General features: G+C 39.4%; 1 protein-coding gene across 4 annotated transcripts in view; it reads left to right on the forward strand.

Moving 5' to 3' along the window:
• LOC309391395 (trifunctional purine biosynthetic protein adenosine-3-like) overlaps positions 1-26,441 on the forward strand; it is a 56,812-nt gene that overhangs the window by 27,342 nt on the left and 3,029 nt on the right. For 3 of the 4 annotated variants that reach the window (XM_081951797.1, XM_081951799.1, XM_081951798.1), the window contains exons 7-21: positions 1,000-1,125; positions 2,406-2,493; positions 3,199-3,284; positions 4,955-5,123; positions 5,438-5,669; positions 6,875-6,969; positions 9,698-9,807; positions 10,832-11,039; positions 12,763-13,014; positions 13,258-13,410; positions 14,783-14,986; positions 17,290-17,439; positions 19,087-19,217; positions 20,729-20,870; positions 26,288-26,403. In XM_081951797.1, coding sequence (XP_081807923.1) covers positions 1,000-1,125; positions 2,406-2,493; positions 3,199-3,284; positions 4,955-5,123; positions 5,438-5,669; positions 6,875-6,969; positions 9,698-9,807; positions 10,832-11,039; positions 12,763-13,014; positions 13,258-13,410; positions 14,783-14,986; positions 17,290-17,439; positions 19,087-19,217; positions 20,729-20,870; positions 26,288-26,403 — 2,262 coding nt within the window. The remainder of the gene's footprint in view (positions 1-999; positions 1,126-2,405; positions 2,494-3,198; positions 3,285-4,954; positions 5,124-5,437; positions 5,670-6,874; positions 6,970-9,697; positions 9,808-10,831; positions 11,040-12,762; positions 13,015-13,257; positions 13,411-14,782; positions 14,987-17,289; positions 17,440-19,086; positions 19,218-20,728; positions 20,871-26,287; positions 26,404-26,441) is intronic. The other variant, XR_014175266.1, reaches the window with a different exon arrangement.

Genomic DNA, 26,441 nt, shown 5'->3' on the forward strand with positions numbered 1-26,441 from the left:
GCTGATTATAGGCGACAAGCGCGCACACGCGCACAAACACACATACTGTATGTCAGTGGTGGGTTTAAATTTTTTAGAACCTCTTCTGTAGGTGTGGCCTGCTTTGTGGGAGTGGCTTGCCGGCCATGTGACTGGATGGGAGTGGCTTGCCGGCCATGTGACTGGGTGGGCATGGCCAACTTGCAAAATGTGGTGAAACTCACTTAACAATGCTCTTGCTTAGCAATCAAAATGTTGACTCAGAAACTCTGGCATTTGAAGCACACAAATCTTAAAGCTATCAAGTTCCAAGACCTTTGCACCCCTAACCCTTTAGAAAAAAAACCCCAGGGGTGTTCAAACTTGACAGCTTTAAGACTTGTGGACTTCAACTCCCAGAATTTCTCCTCTCGCTCTTCATCTTGATGATGGGCGGATGGGCGGGGGAAGGGAGCTGGAACCGGTTCTAAACGGCACTGTAGATTTGTGGAACCTCTTCTATAGAAGAGGTTGGAACTGGCAGGAGCCCACCCCTGTTGTATGTATATGTGGGGAGTGAGAGTGAATGCATGCATCCAAAATTTTTATGGTAATTGAAGTTTTAAAAATAAGGTGGTGCCGAGCTTTAACATTTTCAAGAATTTCATTTTAAATTATTATTAAAAGCCAGAAAAAATATACCATAATTTTAAAAGCCTTCTGGATAAGGAGACATAGAAATGTGTTTTCTTGCACTGCTCCTTTCCCTTGTCCACATTCATGGAGTTCAAAGTAAGGAAAAATGAAGGTTTGTAGATTTGGAAAAGAAGAGGAAGAAAAACAGAGAGGCGTAGACAGTTGTGGGGATAATGTTAACCGCCCTGTTGTGAAACAAACTTAAATTAAAAAGTCAGAGTATAGCTGGAAAGGCTTGGTGAACAGCTTGCAGGTCTAGTATGGGTTAATTGAAATGTAAATACAATAAAAACATGGATTTCATTTACCGTATATATAATCCAGTCTCTTTTGCTCTCCTTCCAGTATTTATGCTTTGTTGATGGAACCACTTTTATTCCCATGCCACCAGTTCGGGTCCAGAAGCAGCTGCTGAATGACCATCAGAGTTCAAGCATTGTTGGAATAGGAGCCTTTGCCCCTTTTCCTAAGGTGCATCATATTTGGTCCATGATCTTACTGAAAGATGCCAAGAAGTCTTATATATTAAATAAATAAGGAAACATTTGGTTACTCTAGTAGGCTTCCTGTGTAAACAATCATTCAACTTTATCTTTTTTTAAAGTTCAGTGATGTTGGTGGCTTCCTTTCTCTAAATAAACAAAGACGTAGTGCACAGAAGGTTTTTGCACTTCGTTAAAATATGGAACCTCTGGCACCAAAGAATAAGGACATTGTATTTTAGCACATATATACAATGCACATGTTTATCTTTGGAATACAAGGATAGGGATGTTTCTGCCTGCCAGGAGAGAATCAGAAGTTCTGTGTTTGGTTAGAATGTAAAAGCAGCACTTCTAAACACAACCATAGCCATACTCACACAACCCACTCACACAATGTACATAGATACCAGTGATGGGTTTCAAAAATTTTTAGAACCTCTTCTGTAGGTGTGGCCTGCTTTGTGGGAGTGGCTTGCCAATCATGTGACCGGGTGGGAGTGGCCTGTTGGCCATGTGACCGGGTGGGAGTGGCTTGCCAGTCATGTGACTGGGTGGGCGTAGCCAACTTGTAAAATGTGGTGAAACTCATTTAACAATGCTCTTGCTTAGCAACCAAAATGTGGGCTCAGAAACTCTGGCATTTGAAGCACGCAAGCCTTAAAGCTGTCAAGTTACAAGACCCTTGCACCCCTAACCCTTTAGAAAAAAAACCCAGGGGTGTTCAAACCTGACAGCTTTAAGACTTGTGGACTTCAACTCCCAGAATTCCTCCTCCAGTCATGTTGGCTCAGGAACTCTGGCATTGAAGTGTGCAAGTCTTAAAGCTGTCAAGTTACAAGATCCTTGCACCCCTAACCCTTTAGAAACCCCCCCAGGGGTGTTCAAACTTGACAGCTTTAAGACTTGTGGACTTCAACTCCCAGAATTCCTCCTCTTGCTCTTCATCTTGAAGATGTGCAGACGGGCAGGGGGAGGGAGCTGGAACCAGTTCTAAACGGCACTGTAGATTTGTGGAACCTCTTCTATAGAAGAGGTTAGAACTGGCAGGAAACCACCCCTGACAGATACACACATATACACTGACAGTATTGAATGATTCATAAGTATCAGTAATCAATGGCATCTTGACTGCTAAAGTATGCCCTTACTTCTGTTTAGGTTGCAATGCCTATTTAGAAGATGTGCTGTTGTAGCAAACGGAGTCTTGCTATTGAAGAGAATGTACAATAGAGAATTCTCAATATGTTTGTTTCCTTGACTTATTAGGTTTCTGAAGTTCTTCTGGAAAAAATTAAAAGCACACTCCTTCAACACATTCTTGAAGGTATGAAGCAAGAAGGCATATCATATGCAGGTAAGGGGCTATATTTATTTTTCATTTTTTAAAAGGAATTGTTGATTGTACAGTAGATTAGTTATGCACAAAGTATGGTCTTAGGGTTGCAACTATCCTACCCCTTTTAAGTCTTGCATGTGGCTTCTTAGTTCTTCCAAATCTTACTATTCTCAGTTCAGGCATAACAAGAAAATGAAGGAGAAAACAGCCACATTTTACTTGGGTAAGTAGAATTCTGCTTTTTTAAATGATAAAATAAATAATAAAATATTAAAGTGGAAACAGCTCCTGACTGGAGAATGACCTTTGGCCTCCTGTGCAAAGCCTGAGAGCTGAGAGAAGTTGTGAATCCTGTTTTAGTCCAGCTGCTTGATGTGCTTAATTGAAAGCCTCTGAAGAAGCTTATGAGGAATAGTTCAGTTTTCCACAGAGTTATCTGGTCTAGTTCTGACACCCTGGATATAACTCTGAATGATTGCCTTGTTTCTAGGGAGCCCCTAGAAATCTATACCAGTTGATTTTCTTTGTTAGCAAAAGATTGCTTCAGATGTTATTCTATGAGATGTAATGTTACATGCATCAGGTAAAGACTGATTTGAGAACAAAGCTGATGGGGGAGGGTTCCTGATTAAGAATACAAACCCTAAATCCACAAGCAAAAAAGACAGAAAATATATTCTGCTTTAAGAAATTCATTATTTTGCCTTTTTTCCCTCCATGTAGGTGTGCTGCAAGTAGAATTAATGCTTACTAAAGATGGTGTGAAAGTTTTAAGTGTTGGCTGTCATTTTGGGGACCTACAATGCCAGGTAAAGGAGAGGTACATAATTCCAATGAAACACTAAAATAATAATGTTTTGGACTAGATTACTTCATGTTGTGTTTTGTTGTCTAATGCTTTGTACCAGGGACGTGCGGTCAGGGGAGGCAGGGGAGGCAGAGCCTCACCTCTCTTCATGAAATAATAGTATATAATATTATATAATATATATATATATATATATATATATATATATATATATATATATATATATATATATATAATATTATAATATTATATACATCCGTCCGGCCGCGCCCGGGAGCTGCGGAGGCAGAAATGTTGTCGGCGCTCCCGTATGATGAAGCCACGAAAGCGACTGGGGAACGACGAGAACCTTCCTGCCTCTGCTGGATTTCGTGCGCTCCTCGCTACTGTCGCGAGGAGCGCGCAAAGTCCAGCAGAGGCAGGAAGGTTCTCGTCATTCCCCAGTCGCTTTCGAGGACTGCGGAGCGCGAGCCGCACACGTGGTCCCATTCCCCGCCTTCCTGATGACGTCACCAGCCTCACCAGCCATAAACCTCACTGCACGTCACTGCTTTGTACATTAAGGCTGATAATGCTGCGTTAGTGTTGTGAGCTAACAAAGGAGATGCTGCTTTAGCTTCTAGATTATACAGGTTTATTTTCTTTTATAGAGCCCAATGGGAATGTCCATTGCTTTCCTAGTTTGCCATGTTCCCTGAAAATATCATTCTTTATGTCAGTGCTTACACAGGTCCAGTAGATAGCCACAAATATAGCATTTGGGAAAAGAAAAAACAGCAAAGCTGAATTCTGAAGTTAGAACTACTACAGTACTCAGTGACGTGGAGTCAGGGGAGGCAGGGGAGGCACAGCCTCACCACTGTCATGATGAAAAGAAAAAAAAATGTAAAAGGAAAAAGGCAAGAGCTGAGGTCAGGCTGAGCTAGTTGCTACCTCATGGTGGATGACTCTGCTTAACTGTTTAAAAAAGCCTCTAAAAAAGCGCCCTCTACTATGAGGCAGGAGAACTGCATGCCTCATCTAGTCTGACTTTAGGTGTTTATGATCACTCGAGCAGAGTTAAGCAAGCGTTAAAAGCCTAAAAATTCCTGACGTAGGTGAGGCATGCAGTTCTCCTGCCTCTTAGTAGAGGGTGCTCGTTTGGGCAGGGCTTCTTCAGAGGACCCGAGGCAAGAGCAGAGTTGAAATCCTCTCTGAAACAGTGGGAAAAGGTACGTGTGGGTCGGAGGGAGGGGGAGGAATTCAAACTTCAAACCTCAAAGTGTAGTTTGATTGCAAACAGAGCCACGTTGCCTTTTCAAACCTGTAATCAGTGAAGCTGGGCTGGATCCTTCCGGGGCTGGGGGAAAGTGTGTGTAGACCAATCCAACTTCTGTGTGTGTGTGTGTGTGTGTGTGTTTGAGAGAGGGGGGAGGGAGGGAGAGAGGGAGGAAGAAGGGGAAGGGAGAAGAAAAAGGAAAAGGAAGAAAGAATCTTCTTTCGCAAAGGAGAAAAACAAATGCTGTTGCTTTAAATCAGAACTGAGCATGCCTGGCTGTGGAATTCTGGGAGTTGAAATCCACAAGTCTAAAAAAAATTTGAAACCCACCACTGGGTCAGTGCCTCACCAGCCATAAACCTCACCGCACATCACTGCAGTACTTGTATTTGATTTTTTACATAATTTTGTAGATAATTCTTCAACTTCTTAAGAGTGATCTTTATGGCATTATCCAAGCTGCAGTTGCTGGCCAACTCTGCAATTCTATATTGGCTTGGTCGGATAATTGTACCGCTGTATCAGTTTCCATGGAAAATGGCAGCTATCTGCAAGGTCATAAAAAAAGCATGGAAATCACTGGTAAGTTTGTTATGTATTTTATATCTCAGTCTTTTCTTCTGATATTTGATGATAGTCATGCTTGCTCAAAGAATAGCATCTTAAAACTCCCTCTGAGATGTAACTTTCTTAATTATTTCCCAGGTTTGTCCTTTTTCAAGAGTTTCTAAACAGAAACAAAGAATTAAATGGAAGATTTTTCGTTAGTAGAAAAGTTATCTGTCCGTCATCACAGAGTATAGGAGCTATCCATATAACTGTAGTACAATAGTAAATATTTGTAGAAAATATTGTGAGAAAAATAATGATACCAATTTTCTTTTTAATTTGTTTAGGGCTTCTTCAGGCTAAAGAGTTAGGCCTTGAAATCTTTCATGGAGCTACAGTAATAAAGGAAGGCAAAGTGTTGAGTAATGGGAAAAGAATCCTTACAGTAACAGCTGTCAAGCCGGACTTCATGTCAGCCCTTGAAGATATTTACAAAGGACTAGCAGTCATTTCTATTCAGGGTGCAACCTATGGAAAAGAAACTAGCCATCAAACTATTGCATTCTTCAGACAGTTTGTGTATGTGAACAATGGAAAATAACTTCTGACTTTTCCTAGGATTTTCGTGCAATCAGCATCTTAAACAAAAACGGGAGCTGTTTCTCGGAATGTGTTTATTTTTATTTTATTTAAGAAAATTTATATAGCTACCTACACTCTCAGTGATTCTGGGTGGCTTACAAAGATAACAGAATAAAAAATAATTTAAACATAACATAATAAAATAATATAAAAACAAATTTATATCTCAGAACAGCTAAAAAACAAAAACTATATCCATGAACATGGTTTATAATGGTTTTAATCATTTATATTATTTCATTAGTACGTATTAAAGATATAAAAAACTGTTCAGAGGAATAATATGAATTTAGATAATTGCCACAGTAAGCATATTTGTGTTTCTTCAGCAAATATTGGAACATGTGGTGGCATCTTAACTCAAGACAACATTGAAACTGAGACAGTTTTGATTTCTTGGTGGATTACATACATAGAAGTCAATGATGGAATAGAACTATATTGAATCTTTTTACATGCTCTGCAGCAGTGGCAAACTGGGAGAGCCAGGATTGCAGTCATTGAGCAAAGCATTCATGTGGTGTCTCACTTAATGACCACTTCACTAAGCAACTGAGATTCCGGGTCCAAATGTGGTCATAAGTGAAGGTCTACCTGTACATACTTAACATGAGTTCAGTTCAAATCATAACAGGCCAAGTCAACAATTCTATGAAAAACCATTATAATATTTCATAAATATAATTCATTGAATAAGCAACAACCATTAAGCAATTCCAATTAATGAAATATAATACGATTGACATTATCACTTATTAACATATACCATTGCGAGGTCCTTGCTGCTGTCTGAGCTTGTGTTGATGTTACCTAGTTGGGTAATTAAATGTCTGCAGGAAAACAACCAAGCTTAGAGAGCACTAGAAACCTCACAATTCAACCCTGAACTGTGCTGAGATACAAATATTCTCTTCTATAGATACAACATTGAACAAAAATAGTTTGCCAATAGTTTCAAGGGCAGGGAATATTAAGTTTGTTGTGTTTTTATGCAGAACTTTTTCACTGTTTCTCAGGATGTAATTCATTTGACAGCAACAGCAGTCAAAGTGGTGTTTAATATTTACTGCAATGTAGTCTCCTGTTATGAGTCCTGCGAGGGCCTGCTTTATTAATTACCACTGCATTTATTTCTGATTGAGGTCCCCATCACATGAAGATAGAATTTCAGATTCCATAGCATGCAGTATCTTGGATCATTCATCTGTGTTATCCGCTGCAAGGGGTACCAAGCTAGGTAAGGGAAAGATGAATGGAAGAATTCTCAATGAACTTGGAATTAAAATAAGTTTTTTGTTCACGGTGAGCCAAACAGTTTTGCAAAAGTTTCCTGGCTTGTTTTCACTTAGCTTGGACATTCCTCTCTAGGTCTTTACACAAGAGCGATTTTTATTTACACACATTTCATCCCGTCTTTATTATTTTTATAAATAACTTGCCATGATTTTTATGAGTCAATAACAGCAGCAGAGGAGGTTTTCCATTCTCTCTGTTTAATAATAAACTGAAATTTCTGGTTAATTGGATAATAGGCCTGAATGTATTTAAACCAAGCAGCCAGCTGGATGAACTCAATTTTGGCAATGAGTGCACAGTTGGAAAACCTGAAAAACCAGGAAAAGGACAGATATGTAGTCATGGAGAAAATCTATGTGGTCGTTTGGAGTTGAAAATTACATAATGGCATATGATCAGACTTGCATATTACATATGCCAAGAACAAGTTCGAAATAATCATTCCCATTTTCTTATACACAGCAGAGGGAATGCCTTTTCCAAGATGACCACCTATGTTATCCATCATTTAAAAGCAAATATGTTTTCCTTTGGAAAATGTAGTTATTTCTAGGTATACTTTTAATTAGTAGAATAATCAAGGAATCGAGTTCAAGTAATATGAATCCATTAACATGTACTGTACTTAATTGGGTGCATCTCCCCTTATTGTCTATGGAGATTCTCAGCCATCCAGGTGATGGTTGTCTCAAAGGTGCTTTTTTCAAGAGACAACTTGTTTTTTCGTTTAAGATGTTTCTCTTCTCATCCAAGACGCTTCTTCAGCTCTGACTGGATGGTGGGGAATGGAAGGATTTATACTCCTTGCAGACATCTGGTCATTTGGCGCCTTCTAGAGCAGGGGTGGCCCATGGGCCAGATCCGTCACATGCAGTCCACACCCACCCCAGCTCTGCAAAAGGGAAAAAAGTCACGAATTGTCATGTAACGGCAACATGAGTTTGACACCCGTGTTTTAGAGAGTCATTGAGGCCACATGGAGATTTACCTATGTCTTCAGAGTCACCTCAGTAGTGCAAATGTGTGTGGAGCCTTCTTGGAAGAAGTTGAGAAAAAAACCCACCTTTGGGATCTCCACTTATTAATTTACCATTTTCATATACGCACCCTTGATAAAGTGCAATGTTATAAAATACTCATAATGGAAACAGGTAGAAATTGCTTCCCCCCCTCTCCCCCACTCTCTGTTATTTTGTTTACAGTTCTTTTCTCCCTAGCGGGTATGGTCAGAGCTGGCATAGTTTCTTTTGTAGAATTGCAAACATAATTGGATTGTTCCACTTGTTGTAGTTCTTGAAATAGAATATAGAAACAGCTGTTGGGTTACCTGCTGCTCAGCTTTCATCTTCTATTAGCAAGTCTATTAGCAATTAGCATCACTGTGTGTTGGTACTTGCTATAATCTCAAACAAAGAAGAGGCTAAAGTGTCTGACTTGCAAATGCATATTTTTAGTGGTATTTGGCCACAAAGAAAATTAGTTTTTATACCAATAGTGTGTCGCTAATTGGAATTGTTTCAGTGAATACAGGTAAGTCCTTAACTTGCAACAGTTCATTTAGTGACCATTGCAAATTACAACAGCATTGAAAAAAGTGACTTATGACTTTTTTTTTTAACACTTAAAATCGTTGTGGCATCCTCACGGTCATGTGATGCTTGGCATATTTGTGACTGTTACGGTGTTCCAGGGTCATGTGATCATATTTTGCAACCTTCTGACAAGCAAAGTCAGTGGGGAGGCCAGATTCACTTAATAGTCATGAGAGAGAGAGGCGGGGACGGAGGGAGAGGGATGGAGAGAGAGAGAGATCTCTTATGTGATGCCACATACAGTTTAAGTATGGACCTATAACAGTGGTGGGTTTCAAATCTTTTTAGAACCTCTTCTGTAGGTGTGGCCTACTTTGTGGGAGTGGCTTGCCAGCCATATGACTGAGTGGGAGTGGTTTGGCAGTCATGTGACTGGGTGGGCATGGCCAACTTGTAAAATGTAGTGAAACTCACTTAACAACGGTCTTGCCTAGCAACCAAAATGTTGGCTCAGAAACTCTGGCATTTGAAACACGCAAGTCTTAAAGCTGTCAAGTTACAAGACCCTTGCACCCATAACCCTTTAGGGAAAAAAGCCCAGGGATGTTCAAACTTGACAGCTTTAAGACTTGTGAACTTCAACTCTCAGAATTCCTCCTCTCGTTCTTCATCTTGATGATGTGCGGACGGGTGAGAGGAGGGAGCTGGAATCGGTTCTAAAAAGCACTGTAGATTTGTGGAACCTCTTCTATAGAAGAGGTTAGAAGTGGCAGGAACCCACCCCTAACCTATAACCTTATTTGTCAATACCTGTGATTATCAGTGTGATAACAGTGGCCATTTTGTTATTCAGAGCACCTGCATTCTTGGTTACCATGAATCGAGATTTTTTTTTTCTGGGTAATTGTATTAATTCCTATACAGCATATATTGCAGCTTATGCCTGTTACACCAAATTGTGCTGTACAAAATGATCCCTGAGCATATGTGAATCTAATATGACAACTTAAAGAATGCTCCTTCACTATGTCCTCATCCTCCTAGAAGCATGTTGAATTGAAATGGAGAATAGTGATGTTCTAAGTTTTCCTAACCAATATTATGGTCCATAATATCTTACACTTTTATGGGTTGCAGGTTACCCTGGGCATGATGGGATCATTCCTGCCTTCTTTGATTTGAAAGCCTCTGGTTATCGTGATCCAATTTTAGTATCACATGCTAAAAGCATTGGGACAAAACTTAAGGTAAACAGAGGTACATCCATCTTTAAAGCGGACGAAACTGCTTGTACATAAGTATGTGATTTTATAAAAAGAGCTTTCTTTAGTCCATTGAGAAGAAAATGGCTTGCTCATAAAGACAAAAATCACTTGTTTATTTTGAATGTCTCTTAATATTTTTCTACGCTAATCATGCTGACAATGTGCAGTCTGTCTACTTTATATAGTTATCCCCTATAGTTTCAATAAACTCTGTTTTGCCCCTTTGTCTTTTCCCCTTTCTATTTCCTTTTTCCTGGATTGATGATATAATCTTGCTGGACAAAATATCTTCAAAAATTAAGGTTGCACTAAATTAGTGGTGGGTTCCAGCCAGTACGCTCCAGTACGGGCGTACTGGTGGCAGCTGGGAGCAGTGGCCACCGTACCGGAACAGTGTTTGGGTGGGGGTGGGCCCACCCGCCCACCCGCCCACCCGCCCACCCACCCACATTCCTTACCTGCTTTTAAGGCAACTGGGCCATTTGCGCGCAATCTCCACCGAGCAGCTGGAGCATCGCAGGGGGGTGGGTGGACGCATGCCCGAGGTGGATGCCCGGCCCCATCGCAACGTATTGGTTGCAATGGGATCTGGAGCCCACCACTGCACTAAATGCAATTTATGTAAGAGTGTGGAGTTATTTTAGCTATTTGTTTCCCTTTCTCAAAAGTTTTTTGTGTGACTTTTGTTCGATTGCTAGGAAGATAACTGGTCTAATTCTGCAATATTCATACAATTGATTATATTTTACCGTATTTATTACTTATAATTGTTTATCATCCTGAATTACTGAAAATCCCAACCCCTTTTGTGAATGAGCAGATTTATTTTATCACAAGTTATCCCTTCCAGCTCTTCTGCTGCACTGATGGAAGCTTTCTAGTGGCCAAACAATACTGGATGGTTTTCAGCTGAGTTTTTGGATCCCTCAAAATACATTGAAATAATATTTTGTATGAAGAACTATTTTCATTACAATATGTGGCTAATTTGTATGTCTTATTACAGATCGCCCAGTTGTGCAATAAGCATGACATGATTGGTCAGGACTTGGTGGCTATGTGCGTCAATGGCCTGCTGGTTCAAGGAGCTGAACCTCTCTTCTTCCATGGCCATTTTGCATTTGGGAAACTGGATGCTGGTGTGGCTCAGCTCACTCAGGCTATATCAGATGGGATAGCCGAAGCTTGTAAACTGGCAGGATGCACCTTCCTTGGTATGAGCCTTTTTAAATTCAGTTTTTAGCTACTTCCATTCCCTAATCCCTGAGAAAGAACTTCATTTCTGCTGAACTTGAGACACCGAGACAATGCAGGGCCAAAAGGAAAGTCACCTAAGCAGTGTCTTTTTCTTGTGGAATAAGAAACGTCTTGCTCTCATTCAGACAGCTACTGCCCCTCTTCTGCACATTTTCAGCACATGTTATGCACACCTGTCCATTTGCAAACCAGCCAGACAAAACAGCAGTTCAGACAATGGGGAACTTCCTAGCCGCAAAGGCATAATTCTTCTTATGTTATGATAAAATGTTTGGCATTATTGCAATCAAGCCTGTCAATATTTTTAACCATGGTTGCCCACTGCTACAGCAACTGAACCAAGAGAAAAAGAGAGGCATTATTTGGAATGTTTATAGGCAGGCCACAGGGAAAGGATAGCTTTTGGAGAAGAACAGATAATAATTCTACAATTGTACAATGTAGAACCTAAGAAGAGGGGTGATGTAGACATTCTGGCCAATAGCAAAATGGCCTGTCCTTAGGTTCTGCCAAGCTCTAGCACCACACATACAATATAATACAGCCAGATCAGTGGTGGGTTTCAAAAATTTTTAGAACCTCTTCTGTAGGTGTGGCCTGCTTTGTGGGAGTGGCTTGCCGACCATGTGACTGGGTGGGAGTGGCTTGCCAGCCACATGACTGAGTGGGAGTGGTTTGGCAGTCATGTGACTGGGTGGGCATGGGCAACTTGTAAAATGTCGTGAAACTCACTTAACAACGCTCTTGCTTAGCAACCAAAATGTTGGCTCAGAAACTCTGGCATTTGAAGCACGCAAGTCTTAAAGCTGTCAAGTTACAAGACCTTAACCCTTTAGAAAAAAAACCCCAGGGGTGTTCAAACTTGACAGCTTTAAGACTTGTGGACTTCAACTCCCAGAATTCCTCCTCTCGCCCTTTATCTTGATGATGTGCAGACGGGTGGGGGGAGGGAGCTGGAACCGGTTCTAAACAGCACTGTAGATTTGTGGAACCTCTTCGATAGAAGAGGTTAGAACTGGCAGGAATCCACCCCTGAGCCAGATACAACCATTAATCTTCTGGTGTGAATGTACTTCTGGTGTAGGGCAAAATTCACAAGGTAGATGTCCTAATTAAGGGCTATTTCAGATAAGAAACATACACCCACACAACAAATCATAAATTGTTTCCTCATTCCATGAATAGAGATTAACAAGAATGTAGCTTGCTTTGTTCTTTTTACAAAGAAAAAGAATGGTGTTTTGAAACTATGAGGCACTACTAATTTGGTAACCTCCTAGTATTGTATTCAGAGTGCATACAACTTCTGTCCTACAGGGAGATATATACACCTAGATTATCAGTTTAAGACTGATTGTATACATTTAGATTATCAGTTTAAGACTAATGGGGTGGCTAAAACTGGACAAAGTTGTGGATCTTACAAATCTTAATATATAATTTGGTATACAATTACCTGTTGCATGCGCATGTGTATGAGTTTTGGAAGTATTCCTCCAATTTATTCATTTGTGCATGCTTTGCTAGCCTTTATCAGTATAGTACATTTTATTGTTGGTCATATAAAATCAAAAGTCAGGCAACATTTACTAATTGGGTTGTTTTAAACTGGATTTCAATGGAAATATGTTTCTAGACTTTCTTGGGATGCACTGTATTTGATTCCTCTCTTTTTCCCAGGAAGAGAAATCAATGAAATGCCTGCCACTTGTGCAGCTGAAGAATGCAACCTGGTTGGCTTCGCGGTTGGTGCTGTGGAGCGAGGCATGAAGTTTCCTCGGCAAGGGAACATTGTCAATGAAGATATTGTGATTGGAATAGCTTCTTCAGGGCTTCATCACCAAGGATTTGATCTTGTGAGAAAGATTTTTTTAACATCATCCCTACACTATTTTTCTCCGGTTCCTGGTGGATATGGCAACCATACTTTAGGCATGTAAACACCTGCCACTTTTTTATTCCACACTTTTCTTGGGAAGAAATAATGTTTTGTTACTAGGCATTGTGCATGAATACTGTTATATAGTTTTATTGTATTAATTGCATACCTTCTGTTAAATGTTGAAGATCATCTCTAGAACATTTTGACATTAGGAATTTAATTTAATTTGTTTCCTTAGTAAACAAAAGAGTTGTCTTCTATTTCTTAAAATTAATTTCCTTGTATTTTAACAGGAGAGCAGTTGCTAACTCCAACCAAAATCTATAGCAGAGCCCTCCTTCCTGTCCTTCGTTCGGGAAATGTGAAAGTCTTTATCTATATTGCTGATGGAGGATTGTTGGAAGGTTTTTCCCAGATCCTTCCTGAACATTTTAGCATTGTTTTGGGTAAGTAGAAAAGGCTTGGAGTCAGGAGTGAAATCAACTTACCTTCGCTATTGGTTCGCAAATGTGAGCTTGCGCGCATGCGCAGAGCATTAAAAATGGGACGTGATGGATAATGCCCGAACCAGATAGAACCGGCTGAATTGCACCACTGCTTAGAGTGTTTTACCAACTATAGTTTGAGGCTAAATGTTTTAAAATATTTTCATGTCTGATAAGACAGTGAAAAATATTTGCTAAAGAATAAATGTAGACATATCCTCTGTTGGACATGTGTAATATAATGTATTGCCTAAATTGTATAATGTATAATATATTGTACAATAAACTTGGTGGAATAGAAAAGAAAAAATCTGGAATGTGGAAAATTCATGAAAGAGAGGATGGAAGAGGAAAACCACTTCCTTAGGAAATGAGTTTCAGTGTCTCTTACGCTATCAATTCCAAGATTTTCTACACTGTTCAGAGATAATAGGAATCTAAGGATATAAGAATAGATCCTTGGGATTCTGGTCATATCAAAAATCAACTGCTTGATTTTAATTTCTAGTCTAGGAATTAACAGGAAAAGCCTGGGTAGGAATCTCCAACTTTGAGGGGCTGGTAAGCACATTTGGAATTTTGAGAACATTTTATTGGTACTCTTCCAAGTGGTTGTGGAAAGATTACCAATTCACAAAATGGATGCCAAAAGGAGATAGCAATTTGATAAATTGATGCTTTATCATTGTCTATTTATTACTTCCTGTCATCTGGATTTCTTCTGCTTGTCTTTGGCTTTTTTTCTAGCAGTATCATTTAGTTTCCAACAAGCGTACCCATCATTTTTATTTTCTGAAAAACCTTATAAGGTGATGACTAGATACTTTTTGAAATAAAGATGGCACTGGAGTCTAGCATTTTGCATTGCAACATACTTATTTCCCTTTTTCAAAAAAATGATTTAAATATGTAAACAAAAAATGGTAATTGGAGCATAGATTCTGGAGGACCCCAAGAAAACATCTATGACACCTTAGACCATACTGGAGATCAAAGGACCAGATCATTCATTTTGATCCTGGAGTCTCCAATCACATTTCTCTCAACCATATTCTCAGCTGCTTGTATGTTTCTTTTCTTTTTTTTCCCTTTGCAAATCATAGGATTAATCTGGGTTGTGATATTAAAGGGAACAGAATATAATGTCTATGGAGATTCTCAGTCATCCAGGTTATGGTTGTCCCAAAGGTGCTTTTTTAAGAGGCAACTGTACTTTCGGGCCAGAAAATCCAGTTGCCTCTTGAAAAAGCACCTTTGGGACAATAGAATATAATCTATATTCATGCTGCTGTGTAAGAACTGGGTTGTGCTTTACAAATCATCTCCTTTTTAGATACCCATAAGTGGAAGATTCCATCAGTTTTCTCTTGGCTCCAAGAGGAAGGAAACCTTTCAGAAGAGGAGATGGGGCAAATATTCAACTGTGGGATTGGTGCTGTTTTAATAGTTCAAAGAGAAGCTGCCGAGAAGGTTCTGAAGGATGTCCAGAAACATGAGGACGCATGGGTGATTGGAAAAGTTGTCCACCGAACTGCAGGTTACCGTACTTAATTGACTAAGCATGTTTAAGAACAATTAAAGTGTGGCAATAATTCTTCTTGGTTTTAAATAATCTGTGTTAGGTTTCTGCAGCTACATCAGAATTTATGAGATACCTATGAAAATCCATCAGATTTCAGAAAATAGTTATGACCAATTTAAGAACCAAAACTATTTCAAATTCACATTATAGCTTTTCAGGTAGGTACATTATACAGTACTGAGTTTGTTTTAATAAATACTGTGTAGATCAACATATCAAACTAGGGACGTGCGGTCAGGGGATGCAGGGGAGGCAGAGCCTCACCACTCTCATCATGAAAAGACTGCGCAGCTCGCAGTCCCCTTCATGTTGACTTAGGAAGGCGGGGAATGGGACCACGTGTGCAGGAGGGAGGTGCAGGAGGCTCCTCTAGCCTCAGCCTCCCTTCTGCACACGTGGTCCAATTCCCTGCCTTCTGTCGGGTTCTGACGCCGGAGATCATGGTTCCAGGGCGAATGCGCATGCACGAGCGGCTCCCTTCCTCGCACTGAGCAACGGCGGGTTTACGGAAAGTTGCTCGTGAAAGCGGAAAATGCGACAGACTTTTCAGACCGGCGGCTATCGTTTCCCTGCCAGCTCACTCACGAAAGGACCCTGGAAACCGAGTCGTGGCCGGCGCCTTGTTAAGAATTGCGCTGCTGAAAGAGACAGAGAGAAAAAGCAGGTGTATTTTTTTTACAATTATTATTTTGTGATACGATATTGAACATAGCGCTTAGAAGGCCATGGCTGATTCCAAGAAAACTAAGCGGGGTCAGATATGATTAATCTTCGGTTAGGATGGGGACCCAGGAAATCCTAGGCGGGGAATGGGACCACCTGTGCAGGAGGGAGACTGAGGCAGCCTCAGCCTCCTGCACACGTGGTCCCATTCTCCGCCTTCCTGATGACGTCACCAGCCTCACCAGCCATAAACCTCACCGCACGTCACTGTATCAAACATATGAAGAACGGTTGCAGGAACTGGGTATGTCTAGTTTAGTAGAAAGAAGGACTAGGGGAGACATGATAGCAGTGTTCCAATATCTCAGGGGTTGCCACAAAGAAGAGGGAGTCAAACTATTTTCCAAGGCACCTGAGGGCAGAACAAGAAGCAATGGGTGGAAACTAATCAAGGAGAGAAGCAACTTAGAACTGAGGAGAAACTTCCTGACAGTTAGAACAATTAATCAGTGCAACAGCTTGCCTCCAGAAGTTGTGAATGCCCCAACACTGGAAGTCTTTAAGAAGATGTTGGATAACCATTTGTCTGAAACGGTATAGGGTTTCCTGCCTGGGCAGGGGGTTGGACTAGAAGACCTCCAAGGTCCCTTCCAACTCTGCTATTGTATTAACATTTAGCTCCAGTTCAAGGAGAAAGATAAATACAAGTTCATATTCATCTCAAAGTTATTCTTAGTAATTTCATGCCCTGTTATAATTTTACTTCTATCCATATAGACACAAGAACAAGAATTTCAAGTCTTTGTTTCATTGTGCAGTATTCATTATGATAAGCACAAATGTGCATTATCTTCTTGAATGGATTCTCAAAATACACACAAAACCTTTCTCCAGTATTATAGTATATAAACTAATTAGGAAGTACTCCAGTCAGAATAGACAAACTGATTTTGGTATCTTCTCTAAGGTTGTGTAAATTGTGGCCTAGCTTTTATGGATATTTGATAACTTGTTTTATGCAACCTGTTGATCTCCTGATGACTTGGGTTACAATTCCCATATTTTCTAGACATTCACCATTCTAACTAAAGTTGCTTTAGAATTAAACTTCAGAAGATGTTAAGGTTTTCTATCCCTGTCTATGTAATGAAAACACTGGCCTTAGTGAGAACAATGCTTTGCAGAACACTTTACTAATGAGTAGCTTCTTTCGATTCTTTTTCAATTTTTATTCTTCAATAAAAATACAGAATATCAGTTTAGGAATGGAGGTTTCTATTTCTGTTTGATAGTATAATTACAGAAAAGGTTACCCCTTCAGTAATTAGTTCAAAATGTTTGGAAAAAGCTGGCCTGGCCTGTTAATTTTAACTTATTTTAAATGTATTGTCTTTTAAATTCGGTTTGTTTTTTTGGATATGGATTTAATTTTTTTTTAAACTTTTGGGATGTGTGTTTTTTAATGTTGTACGCCGCCCTGAGTCCTTTTGGAGAAGGGGGGCATATAAATCCAAACAAACAAACAAACAAACAAATTAACTTAATTCTGAATGTGATGCTTGTAGTTACTATATTTTAAGCATATGCTTCTTCAGGATATCCCCGGGTGGAAATCAAGAATCTCTCTGAAATGCTGCTACAAAATAAATGGCCATTTTTGAAAGAGGTTTCAAATGCAGACAATCAACCTCATATCATACACAGAAAGCATAAAGTTAAAGTAGCTGTTCTTATTTCTGGAACAGGTAACTATACAATTATTTTCTATGGTTGCTGATATCACATATATTTGATGCATACCATGTCTTATAGTTGAGGTTTCTTGTGTATACTTTTCATTTCTGCTTGAAACTACTTTCTTAAACTTATCACATTTCTAGTAGTTAAGCTTTGGATCAGATTGGAAATTAACTTCTATTACCCCAAATTTCCATTAAACCAGCTTTCAAATCCATTGAATATCTTTAATAGAAATTCCAGCAATTTTGAGTAACTTGGAAGGTTCTTCACATTTTAGGAATAAAATTCCTAAAGAAAGCAAGATGGCACTATGCCATAACAGAAAAGCTCTTTCAGCTTGGATTGGTATAACTGAACAGAATTTGAAACCTTCAGTTTCTTAGGCTGCCTGTGGACGCAATGCTACCTTGCAGTACATCCCAATGAATTCAATTTAGCTCACTTACTCAAATCCATGAATGGTAATCAATCAATAAGATCAATGGAGTTTTCTCAAAATGGGTAGGTCTGAGATGAAAAACATGCTTCAGTTGATTTCTAAATTTAATATGGGCAAGCAAGACAGAAAGGAAACACTATTAAAATAATCATTTGGATGCTATACTGTGCTTTGTTGTTTTTAAACGTTTTCAGATCATAATTTTTTAGTCATAGGCTTCAAGCTATTATATGATCAAGAAACCTTTCATAATAAAAGGAAGGAAAATATGAACTTATATTTTCTGTCTGAATATCAAAATAAGCCTTTCTTGTTCTGAGCTCCCAAATATACAATGTGGTAATAATATTATCATTAGTATTACTATTAATAGATATAATTATTAATAATACTATTATTAGTATTACTATTACTGGATATAATTACTATTATATCACATGGCACAGGGCCAAGTTATCTGTGGGATCGCCTTTTCCTAAGGGCCTCTGCCAATCTTATTAGGTGAGATAGGGTGGGGACACATTCCTAGTCTCAATAAAGGAGACTATTTGTAGCTCAGGATTGAAATGAGAGATCCTTGGTGCTCTCTGAGCTTAGTTGTTTTCTTGCAGATGTTTCATTACCCAAACAAGGTAACTTCATCACTGCTACATGATGCTAACACTGATGATGTAACCTAGTTTGGGTAATGAAATGTCTGCAAGAAAACAGCTCAGAGAACATCAAGGACTTACATTCCTGGTCCCATTCACTACGTAAATATTGCCCTTTGATGGGAATTAGGAAGCATGCCCTTTCCATGGCAGACCCAGTCACCCAGCCCTCTGGAACTCTCTGCCCTTGAAATTCTGCAGGCCTCCATCCTCTGAGCCTTCTGTAAAGCTTTGAAGACCTGGCTTTTTTTTCCAAGCATTGAGATAAGTTCAGATAATTGCCCATTAGAGGTTTGACTTGGTGTCAGGTCTTTGCTGTTTTTAATGTTATAATCTGTTTGATAGTTTTAATATGATTTTATGTCTTATTTTAAGTGTGAGGTATCTGGAGTTGGTCATAAGCGGAGTGATTATATATGTGTTAAATAAATAAATGAATAAATAAACAGTTTCTGCATTATTAATGTAGCATTTCTTTTGCTTGTCTCGAGAAAATGTCATTTTGAGCATTTCAGGATGGGGTTTTGATGCATTTTCTATTTTTTTTCTTTTATTTTGAGGTACTAGCCTTTCAGCACTCCTGGCATATGCAAAAGAACCTGCAAGTTGCTCTGAGGTAGTCCTAGTAATTGCCAACAGATCTGGGGTGGAAGAACTAAGGAATGCAACCCTGACTGGGATCCCAACCAGAGTAAGTACGTTCTATTGTTTTCACTCACCTAAGAAAACAATCCAAACTTTCAGGCTGTAATACGCAAGGAAGCTTTATAGCTATCTGATTTACTTAAGTCTTATGTCATGGTATTTTTTTCCTTTTAAAAAAAAATATGGCTTTCAGTTTGCTTTTGTCATTAATTCATGTGTTACTTATTGTAATGTGCCTTCTAAAAAAGTAACATTTACGACTTTGGATGCTCCACAGATAAAAAGGCCCCACATAACCCAATTCATTAATGTATATATCAGTGGTTCTCAACCTTCCCAATGCCGTGACCCTTTAATACAGTTCCTCATGTTGTGGTGACCCCCAACCATCAAATTGGTGTCTCGGTTCCTAAGACCATCGAAAATATGTGTTTTCTGATGGTCTTAGGCGACCCCTGTGAAAGGGTCATTCGACCCCCAAAGGGGTCCCGACCCACAGGTTGAGAACCGCTGGTATATATAGTTCCACATTAAGATAGAATCTAATATTTATTTGAATACATCCCTAATCTACTAGCAAAACACTCACAGTGCCTTCACATACATTCAGTAAAGGTTACATCACTACAGCCTAAGTGTGTCTTGGAGTGGTAGCCAGCTAAGCCAAGAGGCACTAACCTCTTTTAATATTTAGAGACAATTAGATAATCTGTGACCCACTTGGTCATCCTTTCCGCTATATTGCCTTCAACAGTGACAGAAGTTCTCATGTACTGCTTTCACTGGAAAAGTTGGAATAGATTCAGAGAGATATCACCCTTGAAAATAGCTGACGGTCACATATTAGCACAGGAAATAATATCTGTTATAAACAAATACAAAACTATGATAATTTTATGTCATATAAATATTTCCAAACTTGCCAAACTTCAGTTCTAGAGGAGTCATGCTTCCTAGATTTCTCAAATTGGTTTCTTCCTAGATCAACTCAAATTGATGTCCATTGTGCTGTTAGAGACCCCTCCAGAGCAGCAAATGGCATCCCCAGCTGATAAAATGGAGCATAGTGTCTTCTGCATCGTTTATACCAAAGCCGCTCTCCCCCCCCCCGCCCTAAATCAAATGTCTCCAACTTGTGTTTTCAATTTTACTTTGTTTTGACCATAAATTTGTCCTTGTGCCAATTGCCAAGGAATTCTGCTCGGTATGTCTTGGTCTTTGCAAGGTGCAATTAGATGCTAGTAGAAGATTCATCTACTTAGCTTTGTGTTAGTTTTTCCACATTGTGAGAAGTCCCAAGTTCAAATAGATAAGCAGGAAAAGAAAGAGACAAAGAAACAAGTGAAGTGAAAAATACGGTCCTACACTATACTTCTAAGAAAAGAAATACATTGCATTCTTGGCGGAGGAGATAACTGTTCCAAGACTGACTTCCATGATTAGTATTATTAAGCATCTTCAAAGTTCAATAAATTGAGAGAATTGCTTTCACTGTTCACCTATAGATGGGTTGTTTAGGAGGTTTTGCCCTCTTTAATTTCCTCTTAACTATTGCAGGTAATTGATCATAAATTGTATGGAAGCACATCAGAATATGAAGGCACAATTGATAGTGTCCTTGAAGAATTCTCTATTGAATTGATTTGTCTATCGGGATTTATAAGAATTTTGTCCAGTAACTTCCTTAGGAAATGGTATGGTAAGCAACTTAGATGAAATATTGTTGTTAACAGTAATGGATTTATACTTATTTGTTTATTTATTTTACAAAGCTGTTGAATCCGCACATGCCTCAGAGTAAAATATCTCATCAATAAAAAGCAGTAGATTCATGCAAAACAATATAATAAACAAGTAGAGAAAAACAAATAATTTAGCTAACGTTAAGGCTGGTTCAGAGAACCTCCAAATCCCACCCCTGGCTGGCCCCGCCCACCCAACCCCTCCCATCTCACCCCTCCCAGGAGTCTCCACACAGCCCATTTTGGATGAGAGGACATAAAAGTTTCAGGAAAATTCATTCAGCAGGTTCAGTGCCTGGAGAAAGAGCCAGGTCGTTAGTACTTTTTAAAGGGCATGCAGGGTTGGGGCCAACAAAATCTGGGGAGATGCTGTTCCAAAGGCAAAGGCCAGCAATAGAGAAGGCATTTCTCCTGGATCCTGCAAGATGATATTGCCTAAACAACAGAATCCAGGGTATGCCAACCTTTCAGATATTGACAAACAAGAAGAGGTGGTATATATGCATACTGAAATATTCCCATAAACATCTCTATGGCTGTGTTTTGTGTCACTTGCAGCTTCCAAATGGATATCAAGGGCAGCCCCAAGTACAGTGCATTACAACAATTTAATAGCAAGGTGACTAAGGCAATAAGGACCATGTCCCCAATTGGCACACAAGATAGAGCAGAGAGGAGGAACCAATGTTGCTATGAGACGGACATACGATCTCAATGCTCTGAGATCGCTGCCAAAACTTTTATCGCTGGGTGGTCCAATTGGACCTAAACCGTCCCGCAGAGACGGCGAATGGGAAGAATACGTCCTACTGATCTCAGGGACACCACAAAGTCCCTGATCAACCCAGGAGAAGTTCTTCTAGCTGGCGATAAAAGCACAGCCCCTAGGCTGATGAAGTTGGAATGGCTCCAAATGGAAGGAAATGGAAAGAGAAAGTGTTTACAGCTGGTGAGGAATTTTTACCGTTTTAAAAGAGACTGCCTACAAAAAACTTAAAAATTAATTTAAATCTGAGAATAGAAGAAATAAGCGGCAGAATTAAGCTTTGAATGGTTTTGGTCAGTGTGTAATCTTGCTCTTAAATGCTATTTTTATGGATGGAATTTATGCAAGCCTTTTAAAACAAATGGATTAAGTTTTCTTCTTCTATCTTTATTATTATTATTTTTGCAACCTATGGACTAAAATTCTCCTTCCTCATTACTACGTGTGTTTTCCTCTTTTTCTCCTCTATTTTACTCAAGAATTTGATTTTTATTTTTTTAACTTGGAATATAAAAAAAGAAAAGAAAAGAAGGAAACAAAGAGAATTCTAACAACAGAGAGAAAGTTAGTGCTGCTGCTCGGATGCTGGAGGCTTGTGTATTGGGAACAAAGCACTTTCACTTTTCTCACTGAACAGTCTGGCTTGGCAATTCAAAGTCTCACAGTTTGTTTATAGAGATTGATAAGAACCAAATGACAAATTGTTTGTTTGTTTGTTTGTTTATTTGGATTTATATGCCGCCCTTCTCCAAAAGGACTCAGGGCGGCATACAACATTAAAAAAATTGTTTACAAAGGTGTCCTTTTGAACTATATCTCTAACCAGAGAAAGTGAAAAGAAGATTTTACTGTGAATTTATGTTTAACCTTGTAAAACATAATACTGCTGCTCTCCAAGCCAGAGCAGTAGTATTTGTCAGCTGGAAATTATGGCACAACTTCAACAGCAGAAAGAAGCTTTACGTTTGCAAAAGATAATGTTTGAAATTCATAAATTATCAAACACATTTGAGAGGACGGAGAAGAAGTTGGAGATGTTTATCAAGTGGAAAAAGTGGAGGTTAGAGTCCTAAAAACCAAAGAGAAAAATGACCACAAAGAAATCAAATCCGCTGATATCTATGGTGATTGGTTTGTGTCTGGAAATGGAAAGAGTGAAATACGGAAAGAGGAATTAAATGGAGGGGGACTCTACCCCAGATGGCAAGATACAGAAGAAGAAAAAACAAAAGAATTTATGGATTTAAAGAGAGAAATTTTATTAGCAACATCATTGATAACACCACTGACAATTAAAGATAAACTGATCAAGGAAACAGAAGAAGGGCATCGAAATTACATGAGAGACTCAATAAGCAATGAGTTGCAAAGAGGAGTCCATGCAAATTTGATTAAGGAGATGATTAGAGGACTGATACCACAAATGGCAGAAGACATGAGATTGTTTTGCTACTGGAAAGATACAGGTTGATAGATGAAAGTGTATAATCTAAAACTAGTGAAATTTAGTGACAATAGATATGGTTAAATAAACAACTTATAATGATAATAATGTATACATATGTATTGCTATGACAAGTAGTAATTGGATATGAATATTGAATGGTACCTATGAAAGGAAGATTAGAAATTATTTGGTTATATATAAAGGTTAATAAAAAGATCTGTTGAATTTAGCTAAGTTTTTATTATGGGGAGGGGGGGAAATGCTATGATAATGGATTGAGTTAAATGAAGGAGGGATAATGATAACAATGTGTGTGTGTGTGTGTGTGTGTGTGTGTGTGTGTGTGTACAACATAAGGAAATTGAATGTAAATTGTAAACAGTGATTTGGAAAGGAGGATTAGAAATTTTTGTTACTAAATATTATTGATGTTTAGTCAGAATAGGCCATAAGGGTATAGGGTTATTAGAGGATATTAGAAATAACAAATGAAATGCCAGTATGTGGTCAGGTTTTAAATTTTGGTACATTTTATGATGAAGGACATTTAAACAATTATAGTCAAATGAAAATGGAGGCATGATGATGGTAATATGTATAAAAATATCTGATTTAAAATACTTGAGTTAATACGAATTTTGTGACGACAGTGGAAGAGATGCACGAAAGCTTTTTGTAACCAACTGATACACTTTCTATAGTATGTAAAGAAGGAGGATTCTTTGTGTTGTGTTTGTTTTGAAAATTTAAAATTAAAAAAAACATTTTAATTAAAAAAAAGATAGAGCGCTGCAAATGCTCTGCAGATGAACCACTGCTGCCATCTGCTCCCCAAGCATGAAGCAAGAATCTAGGAGGAGCTCCAAATTGCTCACTGAGTCTGTTTAGGACAGCGTAACCCCTTCCAGAAACAAAAATGGGAAGCTTCCAGAGCCAGCTGGTCTAAAAATCCACATCCACTTGGTTTTGTGAGGGTTCGGTTTAAGCTTGTTCTCCATTCAGATCTCTAAAGATTCCACATAGTGGGACAGAACATCAATGGCATCACTTGGGTGGCCCAAGGATGAGATGCACAACTGAGCAATATCCTCAACATGCTGATGATATATCACTCTGTGCTGACAGATGATCTCCCTTATTGATCTCATGCAGAAATTAAATAGGAGTGCAGGGAGAATTATATCCTAAGAGACCCTAAAGACCTTGGGCTAGATCTCTCATCATCCCACCCATCAAATTGACAAGAATTAGCCCCAGAGAAAAAAGAAAAATCACCGTAGCATTCTTGTCTTGCACTCCCAATCCCTTAATCAATCCAGAAGGATCCAGTAACTGATAGTATTGAAGGATGCTGAGATATCAAGGAGGACCAGATAGAATATATCACTTCAGCCCCCCCCCTCCCACCCCAGATCATCAAGTGTGATCAGGGTCATCTTTGTACCATGCCCAGGTCTGAAATCCGCCTGCAAGGATCTAGATAATCTGCCTCGCCCAGAGCATTTTCAAGCAACAGCCAACACCTTCTCAACAGGTTTTCCTGTAAAGAAAATGTTGGAGACAGGCAGAAATTATTCAGCGCGGTTGTATCTGGTGGTGGCTCCTTGAGTAGAGGTTGGATCACCCTTTTTTAAACAGTGCAGGAACATCCCTTCTCTCAAAGATATATTTACCACCTTTTGCCCCAATCACATAGCATCCCATTTCTGCCTCTATATCCAAATCTGCTCCACCATATTTCTGCATTATATAGGGTCCCGATTTGTATATCTTGTTCCATCTTTGACTATAGGGAGAGAAATTTTAGCCCCCTCAGAGAAGGCACGCAATCTGGGAGTCCTCCTGGATACGCGGCTTAGTTTAGAAGAACACCTGACGGCCGTGACCAGGGGGGCCTTTTACCAGGTTCGCCTGGTACATCAGTTGCGCCCCTTCCTGGATCGGGATGCTCTGTGCACAGTCTCTCATGCCCTCATCCTTTCTCGCCTGGATTACTGCAATGCTCTCTACATGGGGCTGCCCTTGAAGAGCACCCAGAGGCTTCAGCTGGTCCAGAATGCGGCCGCGCGGGCTGTCATGGGGGTACCTAGGTGCTCCCATGTTACACCCCTTTTAGGCGGCCTGCACTGGTTGCCGGTTGTTTTCCGGGTGCGATTCAAGGTATTAATTATGACCTTTAAAGCACTCCATGGCTTAGGCCCAGGGTACCGGCAAGACCACCTACTGCCACCAGTAGCCTCCCACCGTCCAGTCCGATCCCACAGAGTTGGCCTCCTCAGGGTGCCGTCGGCCAGACAGTGTCGGCTGGTGACCCCCAGGGGGAGAGCCTTCTCTGTGGGAGCGCCTTCCCTCTGGAATGAGCTGCCCCCGGAGCTTCGCATAATCCCTGACCTCCGGTCCTCCGGATGCACCCTAAAAAGTTGGCTTTTCCAGCAAGCCGGCCTGGCCTGTTAATTTTTAACTTATTTTAAATGTATTGTCTTTTAAATTCGGTTTGGTTTTTTTGGATATGGATTTAATTTTTAAAAACTTTTGGGATGTATGTTTTGCCACCCTGAGTCCTTTTGGAGAAGGGCGGCATATAAATCCAAATAAACAAACAAACAAACAATAGGGTTATAGATGTGTTAGAGTAGGCCAACTTGCCACTATATTTTATATGACTTTTAAATTAACATGTAAACATTTAAAAAAATAAACAGAGGGGACTTTGGGCAGATATCTGCTTTGGAATTTGAATTTGGCACATTTATTGAGCTGTGGTGTTGCTGTGGATAGAAAGCAGTATTGCAGGCTAACCCTGCCCACAGTCTGGAGTTCATTCCTGACAGGTTGGTTGACTCAGCCTTTCATCCTTCAGAAATCAGTAAAATGAAGAGCCAGATTGTTGGGAGCAAAATGCTAACACTTGTAAACTGCTCAGAGAGTGCAGTAAAGCACAATGTAGCAGTATATAAATCTGACTGCTATTGCTCTTGCCGTTATTCCTCATTACTACTGTGAAGAAATATTTACTGCTCAAAGTTTGGCATATATAAGACAACCCTTTCTATTAAGAATTAAGTCTTAGATGTATAATCTCAAACAATAAGTTTACATTAATTATCTGTTTGCATCTTTCCATATCATTTGATAATTCCCAATATGATTATTAATTGTAGGGAAGATGCTGGGAACTTATCCATCAGTTTCACCATTAAGTAAGAGAAGAAACAGCTATAATCAAGCACATCCATCTACAGACAAAATTGTGGGCTGTATTGTGCATTTTGTAATTGTAAGTGTGCTTTTCTGGATTGGCAATAAACACATTTT

The sequence above is a fragment of the Natrix helvetica genome, assembly GCF_964273705.1.
Source record: "Natrix helvetica genome assembly, chromosome: 4".
Lineage (NCBI taxonomy): Eukaryota > Metazoa > Chordata > Lepidosauria > Squamata > Natricidae > Natrix > Natrix helvetica.